Source organism: Pinus tabuliformis, chromosome 8 (genome assembly GCF_031772625.1).
Source record: "Pinus tabuliformis cultivar Carrire ecotype Pingquan chromosome 8, CPIR1, whole genome shotgun sequence".
Classification (NCBI taxonomy): Eukaryota; Viridiplantae; Streptophyta; class Pinopsida; order Pinales; family Pinaceae; genus Pinus; species Pinus tabuliformis.
This window is the reverse complement of record NC_142294.1, coordinates 1,274,923,196-1,274,943,986: the sequence shown is the minus strand read 5'-3', so window position 1 is coordinate 1,274,943,986 and position 20,791 is coordinate 1,274,923,196. Positions and strand designations below refer to the sequence as shown.

The 20,791-nt window shown below is 37.4% G+C and overlaps 1 protein-coding gene and 1 long non-coding RNA gene across 2 annotated transcripts in view; one reads left to right on the top strand and one right to left on the bottom strand.

Annotated features, from left to right (window-relative positions):
* The window catches only part of LOC149240044 (E3 ubiquitin-protein ligase UPL5-like), a 68,444-nt gene extending 63,637 nt beyond the window's left edge, over positions 1 to 4,807 (bottom strand). The window contains exons 1-3 of the mRNA XM_089373619.1: positions 4,577 to 4,807; positions 1,285 to 4,023; positions 208 to 794 (exon numbers count right to left, since the gene is read on the bottom strand). Of these exons, the coding sequence (XP_089229745.1) occupies positions 208 to 794; positions 1,285 to 3,973 (3,276 nt within the window). The 5' untranslated portion in view covers positions 3,974 to 4,023; positions 4,577 to 4,807. The remainder of the gene's footprint in view (positions 1 to 207; positions 795 to 1,284; positions 4,024 to 4,576) is intronic.
* Positions 4,808 to 9,278: 4,471 nt separating this feature from the next.
* LOC149240043 (uncharacterized) lies at positions 9,279 to 12,756 on the top strand. Its single transcript, XR_016245493.1, has 3 exons — positions 9,279 to 10,740; positions 10,911 to 11,167; positions 12,402 to 12,756. It is a non-coding gene; the product is annotated as an uncharacterized LOC149240043 (long non-coding RNA).
* The last annotated feature ends 8,035 nt before the right edge of the window (positions 12,757 to 20,791 follow it).

The window sequence follows — 20,791 nt, the reverse complement described above, 5'->3', positions numbered from 1 at the left end:
CATTGGTAACTTTCACAGCTGTTAACACAAAACCTAAGAGGGCCAACCCAAATGCACAGTTAGGAACAAAACTAGCGTTTCTGAACACATCACATTATAAATGCACGGAAAAAGACCAGATTCAGGGGGGGAATCAGATTTACCATAACGAATTTCTAATTTCTCTGTTCCTAAGCATGGTTAAATGTAAATTGGAAACTACAATACCTGCCAAAACCAAATTATGGTGTTATCAGATTCAGAGTAATCATGATACTCTGTGTGGACCTTCCAATCATCCACACAAATATCTCGATCATATCCATATAACATGAGGTCCATATCTTCAGGTTCTAATGCACGCAGGAACTGTTGATGTGTGGAATTGACAAGAAGATCTGAAAATCCCTGAGCAAAGCATTTAACTTGCTCTGTAATTGATGTCACATAGCGGCGCTGAATGAGAAGCTTCACATACTTATGCCTATTCTTGCTGCCTACAACCAGGTCCCTACCACCTGGGCAAAGCTCCACTACCTTCCGGGACCCCAGTTCTTCAACTTCAGTCACAAAGGTGAGCCCTAGAGCATCTGAGTCAAGAAAAGCTGCATCCATGTCCAAAATCTTCTTGCAACTAGAATACAAATCTGGGTCTGCATCCTGAACATCTTCCCAAGAGACAGGTTGTCCTGTCAATTGCATGAAGAATATGCGAGCAAAAACTATATCAACTTGGACCTTGTGCATTAGAGCCAAAGCTATCACTCGACCACAAAACTTGAAATAGGTAAGATGCCCAGGATTCACGCCAGATGCTGCAGCACAAGGAAATATTCAGAATTAAGCACCAACCAACTTCTAATAACTTAACATATTGCTCACATTCAACAATACTACAGCAACTATAAGTTGTAAAACCAAATCAGTAAGCATTCCAATAAAAGGCTTCTAAAGCATAATTACTTAAATGGGCATTTTCTCCAGTAATTGCCAAAATACTTGTTAATTAAAAGATGGCCATTCATATTTAACCATTGGCATGCTTTTATGCACACATACAGTATCTGGCGATAATACATTTTCCACAAAAACCAGGCGTGGGCTGTGGCACATTTTGCATTGCCACAAATATATGAACAAGTGTTCACTAGAAAACATATTTCACTGTCATTTAATTGCCAAATGATAAGATACAAAGTGCCCTTTGCTGAATGGTAAGGCCTCAAAGGTCAACGTCATAGCAGTTTGTTGTCCAGGAAAATACCACAAAACCCATCCAACATCAGAAGTATAGCAACAACTTACCAGGATTGGGAAAGAACCTTCGACGATCTTTTGGGCATGATAAAAAAAGTGCATTCTGAGGATTAAAAATTTCACGGCATATCAGAGAAAACCATTCCCGCAAGACACCTGGGCCAGTTGCCTCCTCATTTATAAACTCCACAGAAATCCCTCCCTGCAAAACTTCAGATTCTGCATAAGCCAGTAATTCAAATGATTCTGTCAGCAGCTGAGATCTCTGAATAATAACCTCCTGTCGTTCATCATGGTCATCCTGTGGTTCAGGCAGCATTGCCATAACAAGTCGCTTCTTAGACTCAAAATCAAGAAGAAAGCCATAGTCAAGTAGCCAAAAATGGTCATCATGCCACCGCAACTGTTTAATAAGAATGTTTAAAGCTGAGCGACGCAATTGCAGTTTCAATAACAATTCTTCCATTGCATCATCATATAACTTAGCAATGGCATGCAAACCTTTGAGAACAACAAGGAATGGAGCCCAGCTGAAGGGATGATCATCAACTGATGATGTCCCTGGAGCAACCACAACATCTTCAACAGCTTGAAGGCAACTGTCAATCTCAAGCAGTAGCTTCTTGAAAACTGTTCTAAGCCATTTGTGGGATCCAATCTCTTCCTTTAAGGAAACCGAACAGTTGGTAATAAGTGTCTGTTTCTCACATAAATCTTCTTGAAAACCTTTACTTTTGTCTTCTACATGAACTCCATTTGTTGGTACATTGGATTCAACTTTGCAAGCTTCCATGGCTTTGCAGAGAGGTATCACAAAAGCTGTAAAATCCTGCCCCTCTTTGACGTGCTGTATGTCTACTGCCCTATCCTTAAGAGCACATGCCCTTGTTGTCCATCTTAAATTCGATGACAATCTAATGGATAGCTCACTCACAAAGGGAGAAAATTCTTGAACAATGGTCGATGCCTTTGCATCATGAAAATATGGACTCCCATGGGCAAAACCAACTGTGTCTAGCAGAGAAGCTAAAGAGCTACGGCAAACTGTGTATAAGTTATGATTAGGAGCACTCTTAGCAAACAACTTACAAAACTCCAAAAGAATAGGAGCACAGTAGCAGTGAATATGATTTGGTAAATATTCCTCGTTAGCTGAGGTAAAGAGTTTAATGGCTTCTTCTGCACACTTGTGATTGCTTTCCACAGGAGAAAGCATTAACATAACCAAAGCTAGAGTCGCCCCTGCTCCTGCAAGCTGAAAGACCTGCATATGCTCTGAAGAAGGTATTGTCTTTGCAGCCATCTTCAAAAACTCTTTTACTTGGGAACAGACTTTATCTTGTAATGTTTTTTGTGTACCATTTGTGGCACAGAGCAACCGAATGGTAGCTACTAAATCACTGACAAGCTGCCATGAATGTGGAAGAGCAGTGCTTCGCATGCGACCAACCAACTGAAGTGTTGCATCGTTTGTAACATTGTAGACTGCCAAAGTCTGCTCCCGTTGCAGTTGCTTTCCACAGTAGATGAGACGTTGTTCATAAGAAGGCAATCCTGTTCTCATTTGAATCTGCCTGTGAACGGACTCAACTGTGTCACCCAAATCAGCATGAAGGACGATTGTGGGCGCATCTAAAATCGTCCTAACAAAGAACTGCCGCCTTGACTCGGAGGGAGTATCATCTTTATTGATCTCCTCAACTGAAGCATCTCTGCTTAAGGATTCATTGAGGATAGACTGGTCCTGTGCATTGCAGAAACTTGGAATTTCAGCATATGAATCTGCACTTACACACATATTAGAATCATCTGTGGCTTCAGTTAAACATTTGCTCAAGGAATTGGCAAACCCCTCCTCCCTCTCTTTGTCCTTTTCAAGTGTATCGATATAGCAACCATTGTATCCAATTTCACCTGTGTCTACATATTGCACTTCGTGCTCTTCATCTTCAGACGGTTGGAGAACATTCCCATCAATAACTGACACCATCGACTCCGATTCCTCTAGCTTTTCAGTTGTCGAGGTAGAACTAGGGCACACCGGAAAATCAGAAACATTGTCAACACTGGTTGGAGAAGACCAATCCATGAGAAATTCTCCCTGTTTCTCATCAATTATTGTGTCTTTAGTCTCCTCTTTGTTAATTATTGTGTCTTTAGTCTCCTCTTTGTTAGTTGAATAATGAGCTTTACGAACATCAGCTGTTGTCATTTTCTGTACTTCCCCGTCGGAATTATCAGTATTCATCCTCATAACCTCAGCTCCTGAGTGAAGCTTGTCAGATGTCGTTAAATCTGCCTCGTGAGGCACCTGTAATGCAGCCTTGTTGAAATTATTCTCCAAGCCATCATTCACATCACATGCACTACTCTCCACGATAATCTCGGCGTCTAATCCACAATTAAACTGATCCACCGGACTAATTGTCTGACTTCCGCTGGACCTCAAAACAACTGTCTCTTGGAGGTTACCCTCTCGAAGTTCCCTCCTCGGTCTTACTACCATTAAACCATTAGACTCTGCAACACTGCATTCTACCTCCTCAAATTTCCGCTTAGTCAATGCACATCTCAGCTGGGCTGATGGCAGTCTCATGAACTCTCCCCACTCAGCCCCTCTATCCTCTGCCTTACCGTCTACTCCTATAGTAGTCCTTGCCAAGCGAGCTGCTGCAGATTCCAAAGAAGAAGAGATCTGCATAGATCGTTCCTCGTTTGATGGAGGAACAGTTTCCATGCTTATCTCAGATAAATACTAGAACCTGACTTAGTTTCGAATTTCAATTCCTAGCAGCCAAAACAGAGCCCATTAGTTGAAATGCGAACATCCCAAAATTGCATGTTATTTTATTAAAAGACATTAAAATTTTGAATTGCTCACTCAATTCAATTCACCTAACTTATTATATGATCGGTTTCCTCTAAAATCAACCCCCAAAATTCGCATTATATTCTTATTATGAAATTTTCAAATTCTATAATTGCGAACTCCCATGACTCGATTCCAGTAAGTTAGCCTCTGTACCAGGTTCTGTAAAACTAATACTGATTATAAACCAGTTAAAATTAACAGTTTCTGAAACCCCACAATTCAAACCCCAAATTCCACCTCAAACCCATAAAGTTTAATATCATGATAACAATAAATAAAAGGAAAAAAAATTGAAGCAACAGTTATTTCATGCAATTGGGACCAAACCCTCAGCGCGATGAATGGAATTGCCTCAACCCACTAAAAACTTTCCACCTTGTGTTCAATCTCAGACCCTAACCTTGCAAGAATTGGCTTACTGAAAAACTAAACCCAATTAGACCGAAATCTGACCAAAATTTAACGTACCTTGGAAGAAATTGAAGGTCTGCCCCTCTTCCTCCCTCCCTGTGCAGGAAATGAGTACTACTTTGCTCGGCCCAAGGGAGGGAGCAGAGGTGTCTCCATGGGGTCTGTGGCCATCAGAAGCGATATACATATAAAAATACAAACCCCACTGCGTACAGCACATAAAATTATTGATCGAGGATGCTAAATCGCCTTCCTACGCTACGACCCCTCCCCGTTGTTAAACCCAGCCCATAAAACCATTTATAATTGCGCCCCCATTTTCAAAGAATTACTGCTGACACGTAGGACGGTTGGATTGCTTTGACACGTAGGGCGGTTGGATTGCTTTGTGCGTTCGGACACATTTTACGTATTTCTCGAGGTCTCACTACTTACCCCCTATATTATACGTAGTTATTATAAATTGTTTTAAATATGAGGGTAAAGTGTTTAATCGGTTATTAACCAGAATCATACAATCCAATATTTTTTGGAGAGTTAAAATTCTTATAGCTTAGTTAGGGGCTTATTCTCATCAACTCTCTTGTAAAACAGGGTGATGGAAAAGGCCAAAAGAAGTGTGGGAGGAAAGAGTATGCATTTTTTGTTCTTCCGGAAAAATGGAAAGAGAAAAGCATTTCATTTTAGAATGTGAGGCCTTCAATGACAAAAGGGAAAGTTATGCAGATATGCTAGCAGCTAGCTCTTAGGATAATCTATTTAGCAAGGAGTTTGATGAAAAGTTGGGAGCATTTTTTATAAAGCTTCATATAAGAATGGTCGAATACATCAAACAGCATAGGCTATATTTAGCCTCGTGGACGGTAAAATAGTTTATTCTTCTTTTATATTTTCTATATATGTGTTTTTTTTACAGGTGGGAAAACCTATCATAACTCAGTGGTCAAACCAGTAGTGAGGACACCTATCTCTAGTTGCTAACCATGAGTGCAGGTTGACTCATCACCATTAATCAAGGAAAACCACACCACTTGGAATAACCTGTGGATGGTCTGTAAGGGCGCAGGCTTTCACTCTTGCCATATACCTCTGGGTCTTGAGCCCTGTTTCCTTACATCTGAGGAAGACGAGCTCTTAGCTAAGCAGAAGCAATTTTAGGGCATACTCCAGGCCCAATTTTCTATATATGTGTTGATGCGTGGATGCAATTTTAGTTTTGGTTGTTTTTCTTTTTTTAAACGCTAACAATAACACCATGTGATTTATCATTTTAATGGTCGCAGTCTAACCATACTGCTTTTTTGCCCTAAAAATCATGGAAATTTAGGAATATCTTGATAAAATCCGGTAGGGATTTTTGTAAATCTAGGTTGTTGCTGTCAAACTTCAAGATTTTGGGTGCCCTAGAGGTTTTTGATGGTGGAATCTATTTCCACCATCAAAAACATGATTCAAAAAAAATGAAATTTTTTTGTCCGAATTCCAACTACTTTTGGCCATCCGAGCAAATTGTTCCACCTCGGTAGACGACTCCATTTTAATGTTCGTTCTGGTTTTAAAAGATTACTAGTTAATTTTCACTTTGGTTAAACTCAACTTTGTTGAAATTAATCTTAACTCTAATCCCTAAAACTATTTATTTTTTAACTTCTAATTTCACTATTTATTAAGCTATAGTTATTATGTGATTGTATCATGTGATGATATTTAAAAAAAATTGAACAAATGAAAAAGCGTAGATGACCTAAGATTGTGTTTAATGACATATTGTGCAAAAAAAAAAGACTTGGATGTGGCAAAATAACAAATGATTTAGTAAATGGTTCCCCCTGCATTCCAGCCCCTCTGTTTATCTCATGGCTCCTAGGACTAGCTCCACCTTTGGTCCTAGCAGGGGAGGTGCGCGCAGCCTCCCGTTGACAGTTGTTGGGACCTATCCCTACCACTCGCGTGGAGACCGCTGCTAGACACGCTGCCATGTGCTACTTAGCGGCGGTTAATTCAGAGACTCGGCAGCGAATTTCAAACTTATAGGCCCAGGCCAATACTCTCCACAGAGAGGTTACCACGAAGAAGGTCGATGTAGAGTTTGCCTGGATTCTTGACCCTGCTCTCACTAGGGCGCAGGAAAACCTCTGCACGTACAATAGAAACTTGGTGGCAAATGAAGACCATCATGGGGCTTGCTATGCAGGAACAAGAGGAGCGTTCCAAAACTTTGGGAACCAAGATTGATCGGCTCACGGAAAAGTTTGTAGTGTATGTTAAAGCCATCCATCATTGCAAATTTATCACTCGGGACGCTCCGAACTACACTGTCCTTAAGAAGAAGTCTACTGTGAAAGTTCATTCAGCTGCTGAAGGAACCCCGAGCATAAAGAAAGAGGGCCCCTCCATGAGTCATTGGGTCATCACTGCGTAGTAGGAGGGAAGCTCACAGGAGACTCCCATTCACCTGGATGAGGATCAGGTCACCACCAACCAGGAGTGATGCAGTCGATTGCCTTCCGGTTCATCTTCCCAAGTGTATGTTCCTTTGCCTCTATGAAAGATTATCTGTCACGAAGGTTCACAATTTCTACAAGGTCAGCTGCCACAAGGCGTTCTACTCCCTCCTCCGCAACTAATTTTTCAATTTTGAGTTGTTGTAATGAGAGCACCTCTAGGCTCCTCTTTTGTCTGGTTCGACTGTTAATATGGCCTGCGCTTCGGCCAATACTAGCTTTTTGGCAGGTTTTGTGTTGGGTTATTTCACACACAACCCTTTTTTGTAATCTATCAACTTATCAAGTAATATATTATCTTATTTACAAAAACAAATGATTTAGTAAATGGGGTATTTGTTTAAACATGTGTCCCACTCATAATCATCAACAAAAAACGTACATAGGGGCCAATATTTCTTGGAGAGCCAAAAATATTATTGATCAATTAAGGACTAATTCTCATAAAAGCCAAAAGAAATGTGGGAGGAAAGAGTATGCATTTTTGGCTCTTCAGGAAAAGTGAAAGCAGAAATACATTTCATTTTAGGATGTGAGGCCTTCAAGGACCATAGGGAAAGTTATGCAGATGTTCTGGCAGCTAGCTCTTAGGATAATCTATTCAACGAGGGGTTTGTCGAGAAGCTGAGAGTGTTTATTGTGAGATTTCATGGGAAAAAGGTCAGAACCAAATGGAGAAGTAATCTGTCCCAGCGGGCTATTTTTAGGCTCGTGAACGTTAAAATAATTTCATTCCGCCTAGAGGCGCTCTACAACCCAGTATGGGGGTAGATCTCACATAAAAACGTAAATGTAAACAACACGTAAACATGTAAACGTAAATGTAAACAACCCAATATTGGGGTAGATCTTACATAAAAAAGTAAATGTGTAAATGTAATGCTTAACATTTAACATTTCTAATCTAATTATTAATATGTATAAACATAATATAAATCTAAAATATAAAGAGGTTTAAGAACATTCAAAAAAAAGATATATGGTAAATAAATATAAATGTAAATAAACTAGAGGTATAGTAAATAAATAAAACTTTTTTTATATATTTACTGGAGAGGCATGGTAAATATATAAAAATATAAATAAACTAGAGGTATGGTAAATAAATAAAACCTCATTTTATATTTATTCCATAAATCTCTATATATTTACGAAATCTCAAAAAATATGATTTATTTAGGTGAAGCCTATGGGTAAAATACCATGGGACAAATAATTAATAATACCATAGGCCAAATACCATATTTATAAAAGAGGTATGGTAAATAAATAAATATAAAAGAGGTATAAAGATGTATGATAAATAAATACAAATTTATCAAATAGGATTAGAAATCAACATCTAATTATATACCAAGCCTATGGAACAAATACCATGTTAAATAAAAGAGATATGATAAATAAATATAAATATAAATAAACCACATGTATAATAAATAAATAAAACCTCTTTTTATATTTACTCCATAAACCTCTTTATACTTACTAACACTCAAAAAAGAGAGTTTTTATTTAGGTGAAGCCTATGGGCCAAATTAATATTAATACCATGCAAAAATAAACAATATTAACGCTAATATTAATATTAAAAGTTTATTATTAATATATTTTACTATTAATATATATATTCCCCCCCTTTTTCATGACTAATCCAAAGGGATCTAGTATTTATAATGTAACGATAACTAAGATTATTTTCCTTACATTTACTAATATCCATAGATCTATTAAATATATATGGATTAGTTACACAAGTCGTTAATAATAAGATTAGACTATATCTTTAATAATATAATATTAATTATTATTAGTTATTATTTCTATCATTTGAATATAAATTAACTCAAACTTGGTTATCTTTTCACTTAAATTACATATGATAAATATTAAAAATAATATTTTAAGAATATTTACATCGTAAGGCGTTCCCCTTTGAAATCAACTCCCCTTTTGTGTTACGTGTCTTATTATAATCCGTCTGATATAATGTTAGATGATTAAAATGTTTATGACCTCGTTATCGCTGAAACAATAACCATCGAAACTTAATCTTTTTCTTTTGTTTATGGTAGCATGAGAGGGTTTGGTGTGCGGGAATGAGACATGGCCGCATGACAGGGTTTGGTGTGCTCGAAATGTCTCATTCAAGGAATCGACACCTCCACCATGGTATTAGACGGACCGACATTCTACACCTTGGTATTCCACAGACTGAGATTCTACCGGCAACGTGAAACAAAAATTTTATCAGGGTTGTTTGGTAAGTTATATGAGACTCTAGAGTTAGATTTTTCAGGATTCAAATGTTTGAGAGGTGTTGATAAGGGGCTCAAGGCATTGGGGATTCAATAGGGAAATATTTGGTAATAAATGGGTCAGGCTCTGAGCTGCAGTGTATCCAATGAAAATGCCTTTTTCTCTATCGTCCAGCAAGGGGATGTGCAAAGGGCGGAGGCTACTCTCTTTAAAGGAAATTTTGTTAACTTTGTATTTTTGTTGTTTGTGACTAAATAGGTCAGATTCACACCGCCTAGATTTAAACAAATCAACCCTTGTTTGTATGTTTTTTCCCTTACACAAATTCTTTTACTTATGGCGGCATGAGAGGGTTTGGTCTGCAGGAATGAGACATGGCGACATGAGATGGTTTGGTCTACTCGAAATGTCTCATTTGAGGAATCAACGCCTCCACCATGGTATTCGACAGACCGACATTCTACACCTTGAAGGTATTCCACGGACCAAGATTCTACCAGCAAGGCAAAACGAAACTTTTATAAGGGTTGTCTGGTAAGTTATTTGAGACTCTAGAGTTAGATTTTTCAGGATTCAAATGTCTGAGAGGTGTTGATAAGGGGCTGAAGGTATTGGGGATTCAACAGGCAAGATTTGGTAATAAATGGGTCAGGCTCTGACCTGCAGTGTCTCCAATGAAAATGCCTTTTTCTCTGTCGTCTAATAAGGGGATTTGCAAAGGGCAGAGGTTGCTTTCTTGAAAGGAAATTCTGTTAACTTTGTATTTTTGTTGTTTGTGACTGAATAAGAAAGAACTCAAGATTTAAGCAAATCCGCCCTTGTTTTTCCACACTAATCGCTTGGAAGCCATTCTCTTAGCTGCCTAGTCTACTCCCGTTGCAGACTCTTGGGGATTTTCCCGGTTTGTAAATGCAAGAGATGGGGTTGGAGCCACTTCATTACACCTTGCAGCCCAAATGAAACATGTAGGGGTTGTTCAATCGCTATTGAGAAATGGGGCTTTTGTTTGTGCAACCACTGGAGCTCATGGGTAAGAGATAGAGCCACGAGTAAGAGATAGAGACACCTAGTTTTGTAATTAGTTTCTTTGTATCCTCGAAAATATAATTGTTACATCTAAAATATTGCTCTTCATTTTAATAACATGTATGCTTCTTTTGTGAAAATTGGGTTTTTTCTTGAAAATTTGTGCCAAATGGATCTTTCTTTCCTGAACAACATGTGCTCTATCAGAACTTGAAAGGAAATTCTATCAACTTTGTATTTTTGTTGTTTGTGACTGAATAGGCAAGGCTTCTTCCAACTCAAGATTTAATCAAAACCACCCTTGTTTGTATGTTTTTTCCATTACAGACGACAAGGGAATGTGTCTCTGCACCTTGCTGCTCGAGTAGGCTGCTTGGATTCTGTGCGAGAATTGTTGGCTTGGGGTGTTGATCGCATTCAGCGAGATGCGTCTGGGTGAGAACTCCATTAACTCTCTCTAAAGGCATAATTTCATTCGTCCTGTTTACTCAAACTTTATTATATGTTTAGTTTGTTACAAATAGGACTACTGTAATAGGAGATAAAAAGAGAGAATTTACAAAGAGATTTTCGTAGACTTCTGATTAATGTGTTTTGCTTGGCAGACGCATCCCATATGGGGTAACCCTTAAGTACAAACACTCTGCCTGTTGAGCCTTACTGAATCCCAGTTCTGCAGAACAATTGGTTTGGCCTACACTGGAAATTCAAAAGTCAACTCAATCCAAAGGCTAAGCTCTTGTTGGAAAAGGCGCTTATGGAGGCCAATCAAGCAAGGGAGAAAAACATTCTATTTGGAGCTGCCTCTTTAGTGTCTTCTTCCACTGATCAAGAAGATAACATTGAAGATAATATTTATGTTGTGCGTTCTTGCTTCTAGTCTCAAATCTCTATTGATTGGTTGGTACTTGGTTGATCTCTTAGGTGCTTTTTTCAACTCCAGTCCTTCCTCAGATATTGTATCAGTTTTAAAGTATTTGTACTTGTATACATGGGAAAATGTGCGAGACAAATACGATTGTAGGTGCTCGATGTCATGGAATAATTATTGAAGCATGAAATTTCTTAGCACAAAATCCCCTTTCATCCATTAGATCACTAAGGATTCGTAGAGAACTTGGATTCTAGTAGTTCCTTTTTCGAGAGCAACGATTAAAACCAATTTGACGGATATGAGTTAACCATCGTTATTTGCAGATTGATTGGTTCTAGGGTTGAATTTGAGGAAATGATTTTGGAAGAAAAAAACTAGTCACCAAACTCCTTCCTAAGGTGAAATCCCTTATGAGGCTCCATAGAAGAATGCCAAGGGAATTTAAATGTCAATATTAAAATTAGAGTTTCAAGCATGATGAGGGATGGAGGAAAATTACTTAACATATTGATACTTTGGGAAGAAGATTCATAAAGCATGGTGTCCTTACCCTTGAATGTTTTTTCACTTCTTGCTAATGAAATCCCCCAAGACAAGGTTAAATGTAGGGCTTTGTAGGATTTTGTATCCTTATCTTTGTACCAATTTCTTAAAGTTGTTTTAACTGTATCCCCTTGTCATTTATACTTCAGGCCAATAAGACCTTCAGATTCTTTCAGTACCAGCATTATGAAGGGGTTGGAGAGGATGAGGTGATTGTTTCTTTCTTAATTTGCTTCACATAAGCTACATCAAGCAAGGCCATTGTAGCTTCTTTCTTGTAGTAGATCCCCAAGTATAAGCATTATGATGGTTTGTAAAACACATATTGGCAGAACTTATGACTTGATTAGACAGCCTAGTTGTGTGCATGGATACATTTCAGCATGTGAGTGAGCTTGTCTTGCTCACCATGCATTGGTTGATTTGAGCTACCTGAATGAGATCTATGTGGTGAAGGATTATATGCATGACATGAATGTTGGATTGGTTACTGTATGGATGAAAAATGTGCAGTTGTACATGGTCAAGGGATGCCCTTGATTATGATATGTTAATGATACATGGGTTTCTATAGTGTGTCATGTTTATTAGTAGTTTAAAGTCACTTATCTGTTTTCTTCAAATTTCAAACGACTATCATTGCAACTGATTGGCTGTCTTTGTTTGTGCCAATATGCAGGCTAGTGAATCTGAGGTTTGTTGCATTTGCCTTGTTCAACTGTGTACCATTGAAGTTCAGGATTGTGGGCATCAAACTTTAGGGCACATGCTCTTAATTACAAAACCTATTTGCATAAAACTCTGGAGAAAAATTTCAACATTGACATGGTACCTGTAGTTGATCTGAGGCAATGCAAGAGTTTTGGTTAATACTAACAACTAGAGTTTTGCAAAGTATTCATATTAATGGTTGTCCTCTATCCCTATGAGCATTATGATGGTTTGTAAAGCACATATTGGTAGAACTTATGACTTGATTAGACGACCTAGTTAATGTTGGATTGTATCAGTTTTAAAGTATTTTTATTTGTATACATGGGCAAAAGTGTGAGACAAATATGATTGTAGGTGCTCAATGTCATGGAATAATTATTGAAGCATGAAATTTCTTAGCACAAAATCCCCTTTCATCCATTGGATCACTAAGGAATCGTAGAGAACTTGGATTCCAGTAGTTCCTTTTTCAAGAGTAATGATTAAACCAATTTGACAGATATGAGTTCACCATGGTTATTTGAATATTGATTGGTTCTAGGGTTGAATCTGAGGAAATGATTTTGGAAGAAAAAACTAGTCATCGAACTCCTTCCTAAGGTGAAATCCCTTATGAGGCTCCAGAGAAGAATGCCAAGGGAATTTATACTTCAGGCCAATAAGACCTTCAGATTCTTTCCGTACCAGCATTGTGAAGGGGCTGGAGAAGATGAGGTGATTGTTTGTTTCTTAATTTGCTTCACATAAGATACATCAAGCAAGGCCATTGTAGTTTCTTTCTTGTAGTAGATCCCCAGGTATGAGCATTATGTGTGTAAAGCACATATTGGCAGAACTTATGACTTGATTAGACAGCCTAGTTGTGTGCATGGATACATTTCAGCATGTGAGTGAGCTTGTCTTGCTCACCATGCATTGGTTGATTTGAGCTACCTGAATGAGATCTATGTGGTGAAGGATTATATGCATGACATGAATGTTGGATTGGTCACTGTATGGATGAAAAATGTGTAGTTGTACATGTTCAAGGGATGCCCTTGATGATGATATGTTAATGATACATGGGTTTCTATATTATTTTGTTGTGTGTCATGTTTATGAGTAGTTTAAAGTCAGTTATCTGTTTTCTTCAAATTTCAAGCGACTATCATTGCAACTGTTTCGTTGTCTTTGTTTGTGCCAATATGCAGGCTAGTGAATCTGAGGTTTGTTGCATTTGCTTTGTTCAACTGTGTACCATTGAAGTTCAAGATTGTGGGCATCAAACTTTAGGGCACATGCTCTTAATTACAAAGCCTATTTGCATAAAACTCTGGAGAAAAATTTCAACATTGACATGGTACCTGTAGTTGATCTGAGGCAATGCAAGAGTTTTGGTTAATACTAACAACTATAGTTTTTCAAAGCATTCATATTAATGGTTGTCCTCTATCCCTATGAGCATTGTGATGGTTTGTAAAGCACATATTGACAGAACTTATGACTTGATTAGACGACCTAGTTAATGTTGGATTGGTTACTGTATGGATGAAAAATGTGTAGTTGTACATGTTCAAGGGATGCCCTTGATGGTGATATGTTAATCATACATGGGTTGCTATATTATTTTGTTGTTTGTCATGTTTAATACTCATGTTTATGAGCAGTTTAAAGTCAGTTTACATTGCTGGTCCGAAGCTTGAAAAATGTGAAGGAGAGAACTATGACACAACTATATAAGATCTTGTCATTTTTTTCATATCCTGTTCTATCGCAATAACTTGGGAATATACTATATGGATGAAAAATGTGCAGTTGTACATGTTCAAGGGATGCCCTTGATGATGATATGTTAATGATACATGGGTTGTTATATTATTTTGTTGTTTGTCATGTTTATGAGTAGTTTAAAGTTAGTTTACATTGCTGGTCCAAAGCTTGAAAAATGTGAAGGAGAGAACTATGACACAACTATATAAGATCTTGTCATTTTTTTCATATCCTGTTCTATCCCAGTCACTCAGGAATAGTGGACATTCATTCCGAACACATTGATATTGCCTTTCAAACACAAACAGTTTGTTGTAATGAGTGGGTCACTCGTCACAATTAGTTCTGAGACTAAAAATGTAAAAGGTTAAATATAGAACTATGTGTATGATGTTTGTTATTGGTGGTTGCCCAAGTACAGATACAAATAACTCAAACTAAGGATTTGATCTCCAAGAATGCAAACTCGACCCCTTCAGAAAATGGCTACCAGCTTTGATGAATTCGGTCCTTCAACACATAAATTTTCCCTCAAAATAGTTTTGGAAGTGATGAAAAATTCATCTTCCAATCCAAAGATTTCGACCTTCCAATAAGCCACAAGAATTTCTGTTACCAACCAAAGCCGTACCTGTGCATCATATTTGGATGTTGCAATCATTTTCTAGCTGTGCAATCCATATTTGTTTGCCATTAGACGATTATTTACGGCTATACTGAATCACGATGATGGTGTACATAACAAGATCAATCAACCTTTCCAGATCTAGGATTGTTGTCTTCTAATGCTAATTAATGTACCTTCTCAAATATATTTGAAGGTCCCATGTTCAAAAAAATATCCACTAGTGAAAGGTTGTGGAGACATTTACCAAAACAGACTCAGAAATTTTAGTTGAATCAGGGAAGAAACAAAAAACTATAGCATCTAATATATGCTGCCATTTCCTAGTGGCCAATCCTCCTGCAAACAAAAAAACACAAACCCATTTTAGAAACTAGATTTTCAATCAACTAAATTACCCTAATTCCTAAGCAAAGCTACCCCAAATTCCATTTGACCAAGGACACAATAGGCAAAGGTATAGTTTGATCATCATGTGATTTTCCTCCTCAAAATAGAATATTGTGATTGGTATTTTAATCCACTCCTATTATATTGAAATTAAAAATCAATTATGTTATTGATTCATGATTTATTTCTAAAAAAAAGATTGAATATTCCTATTAGAGGTAAGAAAATTATATGAATAGAATATTATGATTGGTATTTTAATCAATTCTTATTAACTCGAGCCCAAAAGATCAAAGATCAAGAAGTCTGATCTTCAAAAATTATGGTTGTGTATAATAATTAGCATATAGATAACTAAAGACAAATCATAAGATATGGGGACTACCAAGGTCCCCTTGTAGCATCCATTAACAATATAGCTTAGTACATCAACCTAGCTCAAAACTTCAACCCTAAAGAGACCAAAAAGAAAGGATTGTTAGGGATCTTCTCAAGGAGAAAACATTTAAAATGTCCAAAGCTCAACTCTAATATAGTGAGAAATTTAAAACCAATACTCATGGAAAATAACAATGATGTTTTCCCTGAAGGGGATCATTGATTTCATAGGTGCATTTTTGAACTCCAGTCCTTCCTCAGATATTGTATCAGTTTTCAAATTTTTGTACTTGTTATATAACTCAAAAGCATCAAAGATGGTATTCCTTGGGCGTTTTTTGACGGAGCATCCCAAAACAACATAGCAGGTGCAGGAATCGTCATTCATATTAATGCACATCACTCCCTCAAAGCCTCAGTCGGATTGGGGTCAGGAACAAATAATTTTGCAGAATTGTCAGCCCTGAGACTGCTCCTATGTTGGCTTATTCAAAGAAACACCTTCACTATTCAGATCTTTGGAGACTCCCTCAATGTTGTAAACTGGGTTAACGGAAAAAGTACTTGCAAAAACCAATTTTTGAAACCCATGCTGGAAGAACTTCAGGTATTAAAGTCATCTTTTAACTCTTTCTCCATATGCCATATCTATAGGGACAACAATGATGCCGCGGACAAGCTTTCTAAGGAAGGTTTGCAGCAAGCTTTGGGAGGGTGGAAAATAGTGGAAGACTGTCAAGGACAGATCGTATCATCAGATGTGCCGCCTTATATATAATTCTTCAGCTGCTGTTTTTGTCTTTGTTTTTTATCTCTTATCTATATGCTTAGACTATTTCACACAGACTTCTCTTTATACTAAACTCTGATACATATTTTTATATATTTTTGTGGGTTGTTTTCCTCTCTGTTGAGGAGACCCATAGACTTGAATGTATGCTGTTTTAATGTTTTTTTTTATCTGTCTCTTCAGACGAGGTCATATTATGGTCTTGGCTGTATTGCCACAGCTGATTACTACAGCAAAAACTGCTCTGAACTCTGTGATCAAAAAGACAGAAAGGAGATTTTTTGTTTTGATTGCTTGGTCTAGCAAGCAGCAATTTCGGAAATGCTCAGCATATGCAATGTAACTTTTTATTCTCTTAATAAAAAGTTCGCTTTTTCTTCGAAAAAAAAAAAAAAAAAAAAAAAAAAAAAAAAAAAAAAAAAAAAAAAAAAAAAAAAAAACTCAAAATCATGGAGTTCATGCTCCATCTATTCCCCTTAATCTGTTCATGAAACTCTGAACCAGACTAGGTTAACAGTTGTCTTACAGGCATTATTGTCATCTGCAGAAGATCCTCTCCTTGATCTCGATGACTTTCTATTATGTCCTTGCTTGGTACCATTCTCTTGGGCTTGCATTTTTCCAAGTTCTTCTTCGGATATGACAGCTTGAGGTTTCCCAAGAGCTATGCACAAACAAATTCCACATTATTTCATATATGAAAGAATTTGGTTAAAAAAGGATGAACACAGAGAGAACAACATATATTGTTCTAGAGAAGCAACTCACATTTTGCCAAAGTAAAAATCACATTGAAGAGGATTGAAAATCCCAATAGAGGAGCAACTCCTAGCCAGTACCAATATGCTTGTGGAAAGATGTTACGACTCTTCAGGGCAGAAACACCCAAATTTGTGGTATTCTCTGCACTCTGAGAGGCCAACACGGTTCCATGACACTAGTCACTTTCATGAAAGGATTTGAAATACTCTTCATAGTTAAAAATATTCTTCAAGGAAACTCAAGTTAGATTATTTCCATCTTTTCCACAATCTTTCATGGAATTCTTAAAGCATTAAAAGGTTAAAGCCTTACTATCATCCATCTAGGAGCAAGCATCTCATTCACTGAAATTGCATTTTCTGCATACATCAAAGGGGAACACCAGTAGCCCCATATCCACCATTTCGGGATGTTCTCTAGCACAGAAATCAATTGTCAATCTTACTGTAAACTTATACTTCACTGTTTAAAACTAGAAGCCTAGCATATGGTTATAGTGACAAGTAAAGCCTGTCTTGTTTAACAAGATTTTCTAGATTCCAGTCTTAAATATTTCTTGGAGAGATTAAATGCCCGTGAATTTGAAATAAATAAAAATGCTAACCTCTAGGGAGAATAAATCCTCCAAGCATGAATATAAGTAGAAGAGCTATAAAGCCTCATTGTCCTGAAAATTCCTGCCATAAGATGGAACAGGGACGATGCCATCTGATGAACTAGGAAGATAACAAGAAATTGTCGAAAGAACCTGCTAGGGTAGAAAGATGGATGTCTTTTAAAAGGAGAAAATGCAATGAAAATATTAAGCTTCCATAACTAAAGGAGACAGTTTTGATAAATGATTGATTTGCAGATACTACCTGCTAGCTTCAGGGGCAAACCCAATGGTATAGTAAGTTATCAGCACCCAAACTCCAGCCTCCACCACTGACATTGGAATTCTGAGTAAAAAGGTAGGAATAGTGAAGGCCCATGCAGGATAGAACAGTAAATCTCGTTGCTTGAAGAACATGGGAAGCCTGACAATTGTCATGGCCAATTCTGCAAATCCATTGAACATGTTGGCAAGGAGGCTGAAAATAAGTGCTCCAAGGTATATATTTGCATCGTTTCGGGACTTATGATGCATTTTAGTCTTCAAGAATATAGTTGATGTAATAAAGGCTCCAACTATAATCTGCAAAGTGAAATAATTCTAGACAACAATTTTGCTTGTCTACTCTTATTGTGTAATGGTTTATGTTGCCAATTTGCCAATTTCAGTCCTTCCCTACAACAGTGGTATGAGAACTCAACTTTGCTCAATTATGGTGAAGTTTTAGTGTGATAGCATCTAAGATTTGTTTTGAGTTTGGTTCTCTCTTTAACTGATTTTTTGATTTTGTGAGTTGTTGTTGGCATTACAAATGTGCCTAATACTGCACTAATATTGAGAAAGCACACCCTTCCAACGAAGCTATTTTCTTGCCTGTTATTCAATGAATTAGAAATCTTCAATCCTCGGGATCAGTTGCCATTTTCATATGTAAGAGACATGATGACACCCAAAGTGAGGATTGACATGTTCGAATCAGCCATTTTTAATACAATAACAAATGAATATCGACACTTACAAAGTCAATCAAAGCATTTTCAAAGAACCTCCTTTGGACCTGCAAATTTCTTTGGGTTATGAATCCAGAGCCTGAAATTGTATTTGGAGAGAACGTGGGCTACATATTTTGTTTGATTTTATTAATTCATTTCAAATTTGATTGGCTGCTAAGATTACAACTTACAAAAGCTATCAATTTGTTAAACTGTGAAGGGTCATGAAATAGCAGAATATAGGAGGATCCATACCTACAAATTTAACCAATCCATAATGTTGATGGATGCCATGGGTGCTAATTTTTTGCTAGATTGGATTAGATGAGTGATTTACTTCTCAATAATTGAAGTCATTTTTACTGCCTCTGCCAACATGAGATGATAGAGACTGTGCATCTATATCTAATATGTGTATTGCATTTAATGGAGTTGATAGAGATTGAATTCCTTTTCCATCTGAATTCCAGTGGTGATTCTGGTTATACCGGAAATGAAGGAAAAAACAATGAAATGTGCTCTTCTAGACAGCTGGTATCCAAACTGGGTGTATGCCATGAAAACATTTTTAACTCGAACAAAAACAAAGATTTTTTCCAGGTGGCTCTTAGTTGTCAACGCAATCTTGAACTAAAATTTGGTACAAGTTGTATAGGCTTGCATGTGCACCATCTTGACAGAGCTTTTATTAAAGGAGGACATATGTTGATTGTTACATTTCTCTATCTTATTTAGATTTGCCTATTTCTATGTTGCCTTTGCTCCTCAATTTATCCCTTACGGTGTTTCCTTTGCAACATTTTTTGATGCAAATGCTAGTATAAAATTAAGATTGAATAGTCAAATCTAGCCGTTCTTGGTCAATATTAGCCATTTATCTAGTCGGACCTAATATAGCCGTTTTTTAGTCAAACATAGTCGTTGGAGGATCTGCTATCCCTATTTAAATTTGCAGTCAAGATCTAGTTCTTCAACTTGTCCTGACGATGAACCACACTCGTTGGTTCGAAACGCGTCGACAAATGTTCTATCATGTGATTTACGCCGAAAATATTTTCTCATAAACTTGATATGGATCAGAGAAGCCTCAATTCAACCAAAGATTATTACTATTATTAAATCTAATATTCATATTAATATATTATAATATTAATATTATTAAATCTAATAACTTTGGATTAATACAATATTAAATTTGTTATATTATAATATATATTATTATATCATGATATATATAAACTCTAGATATATATGGGAGGGAAGAACAAAGACAGAGTGATGAAGGTGGAGAGATAGTGGGAGTGAAAAGGGAGAAATGGAGATAAACTTAAGGATAAGAAAGAGGAGGAATGAAGAGAGGGGAGGAGAGAGGAGGAGAGTGATGGGGAAGAGAGAGGATTAGAAGGGAGAGAGAAAGAGAGATGGCGGAAGAGAGAGGGAGGTAGGAGAGAAAGGGAGAAAGAGCGAACTTGAGAGAGAGGAGGAGAGAAGGAGGGAGACAGGAGGAGAGAGGGAGGGAAGAATAAATACATAGAGAATGAGAAGTGGAGAGAGAGAGAGGGAGTGACAAGGGAGAGATGGAGAGAGTGTGTATGTTTGGGGGTGAGATAAAGAGACAAAGAAGGAGAGATGGAGAGAATGGGGAGAGAAGGAGAGAGGAGAGAGGGGAGGATATAGTAACAGAGTTGGAGGGTGAAGAGAGAGAGAGAGAGAGGGAGGGAGGGAAAGAGAGATAGAGTTGGAGGGGGAGAGAGGGAGCTAAGAAGAAAGAAATAGAGAGAGAGAGGTGGAGAGAGAGAGAGGGAGTGATAAGGAAGATGGAGAGAGAGGGAGAAAGGACAACAAGAGGGAAGAGAGATAGAAGCGGGGGAGGGAGAGAAGGAGAAGAGAGAGAGAGAGAGAGGAGGAGGAGGGAGGGAGGGATATATAGATATATTGTAGAAAGAGAGTGTATGTTTTGGGGGTGATATAGAAATACAAAAGGAGATAGAGATATAGCTGGAAAGTGAAGAGAGGGAATAAGGGAGAGATGGAGAGAGAGAGGGAGGGACAGAGAGATTGATAGATATGGAGT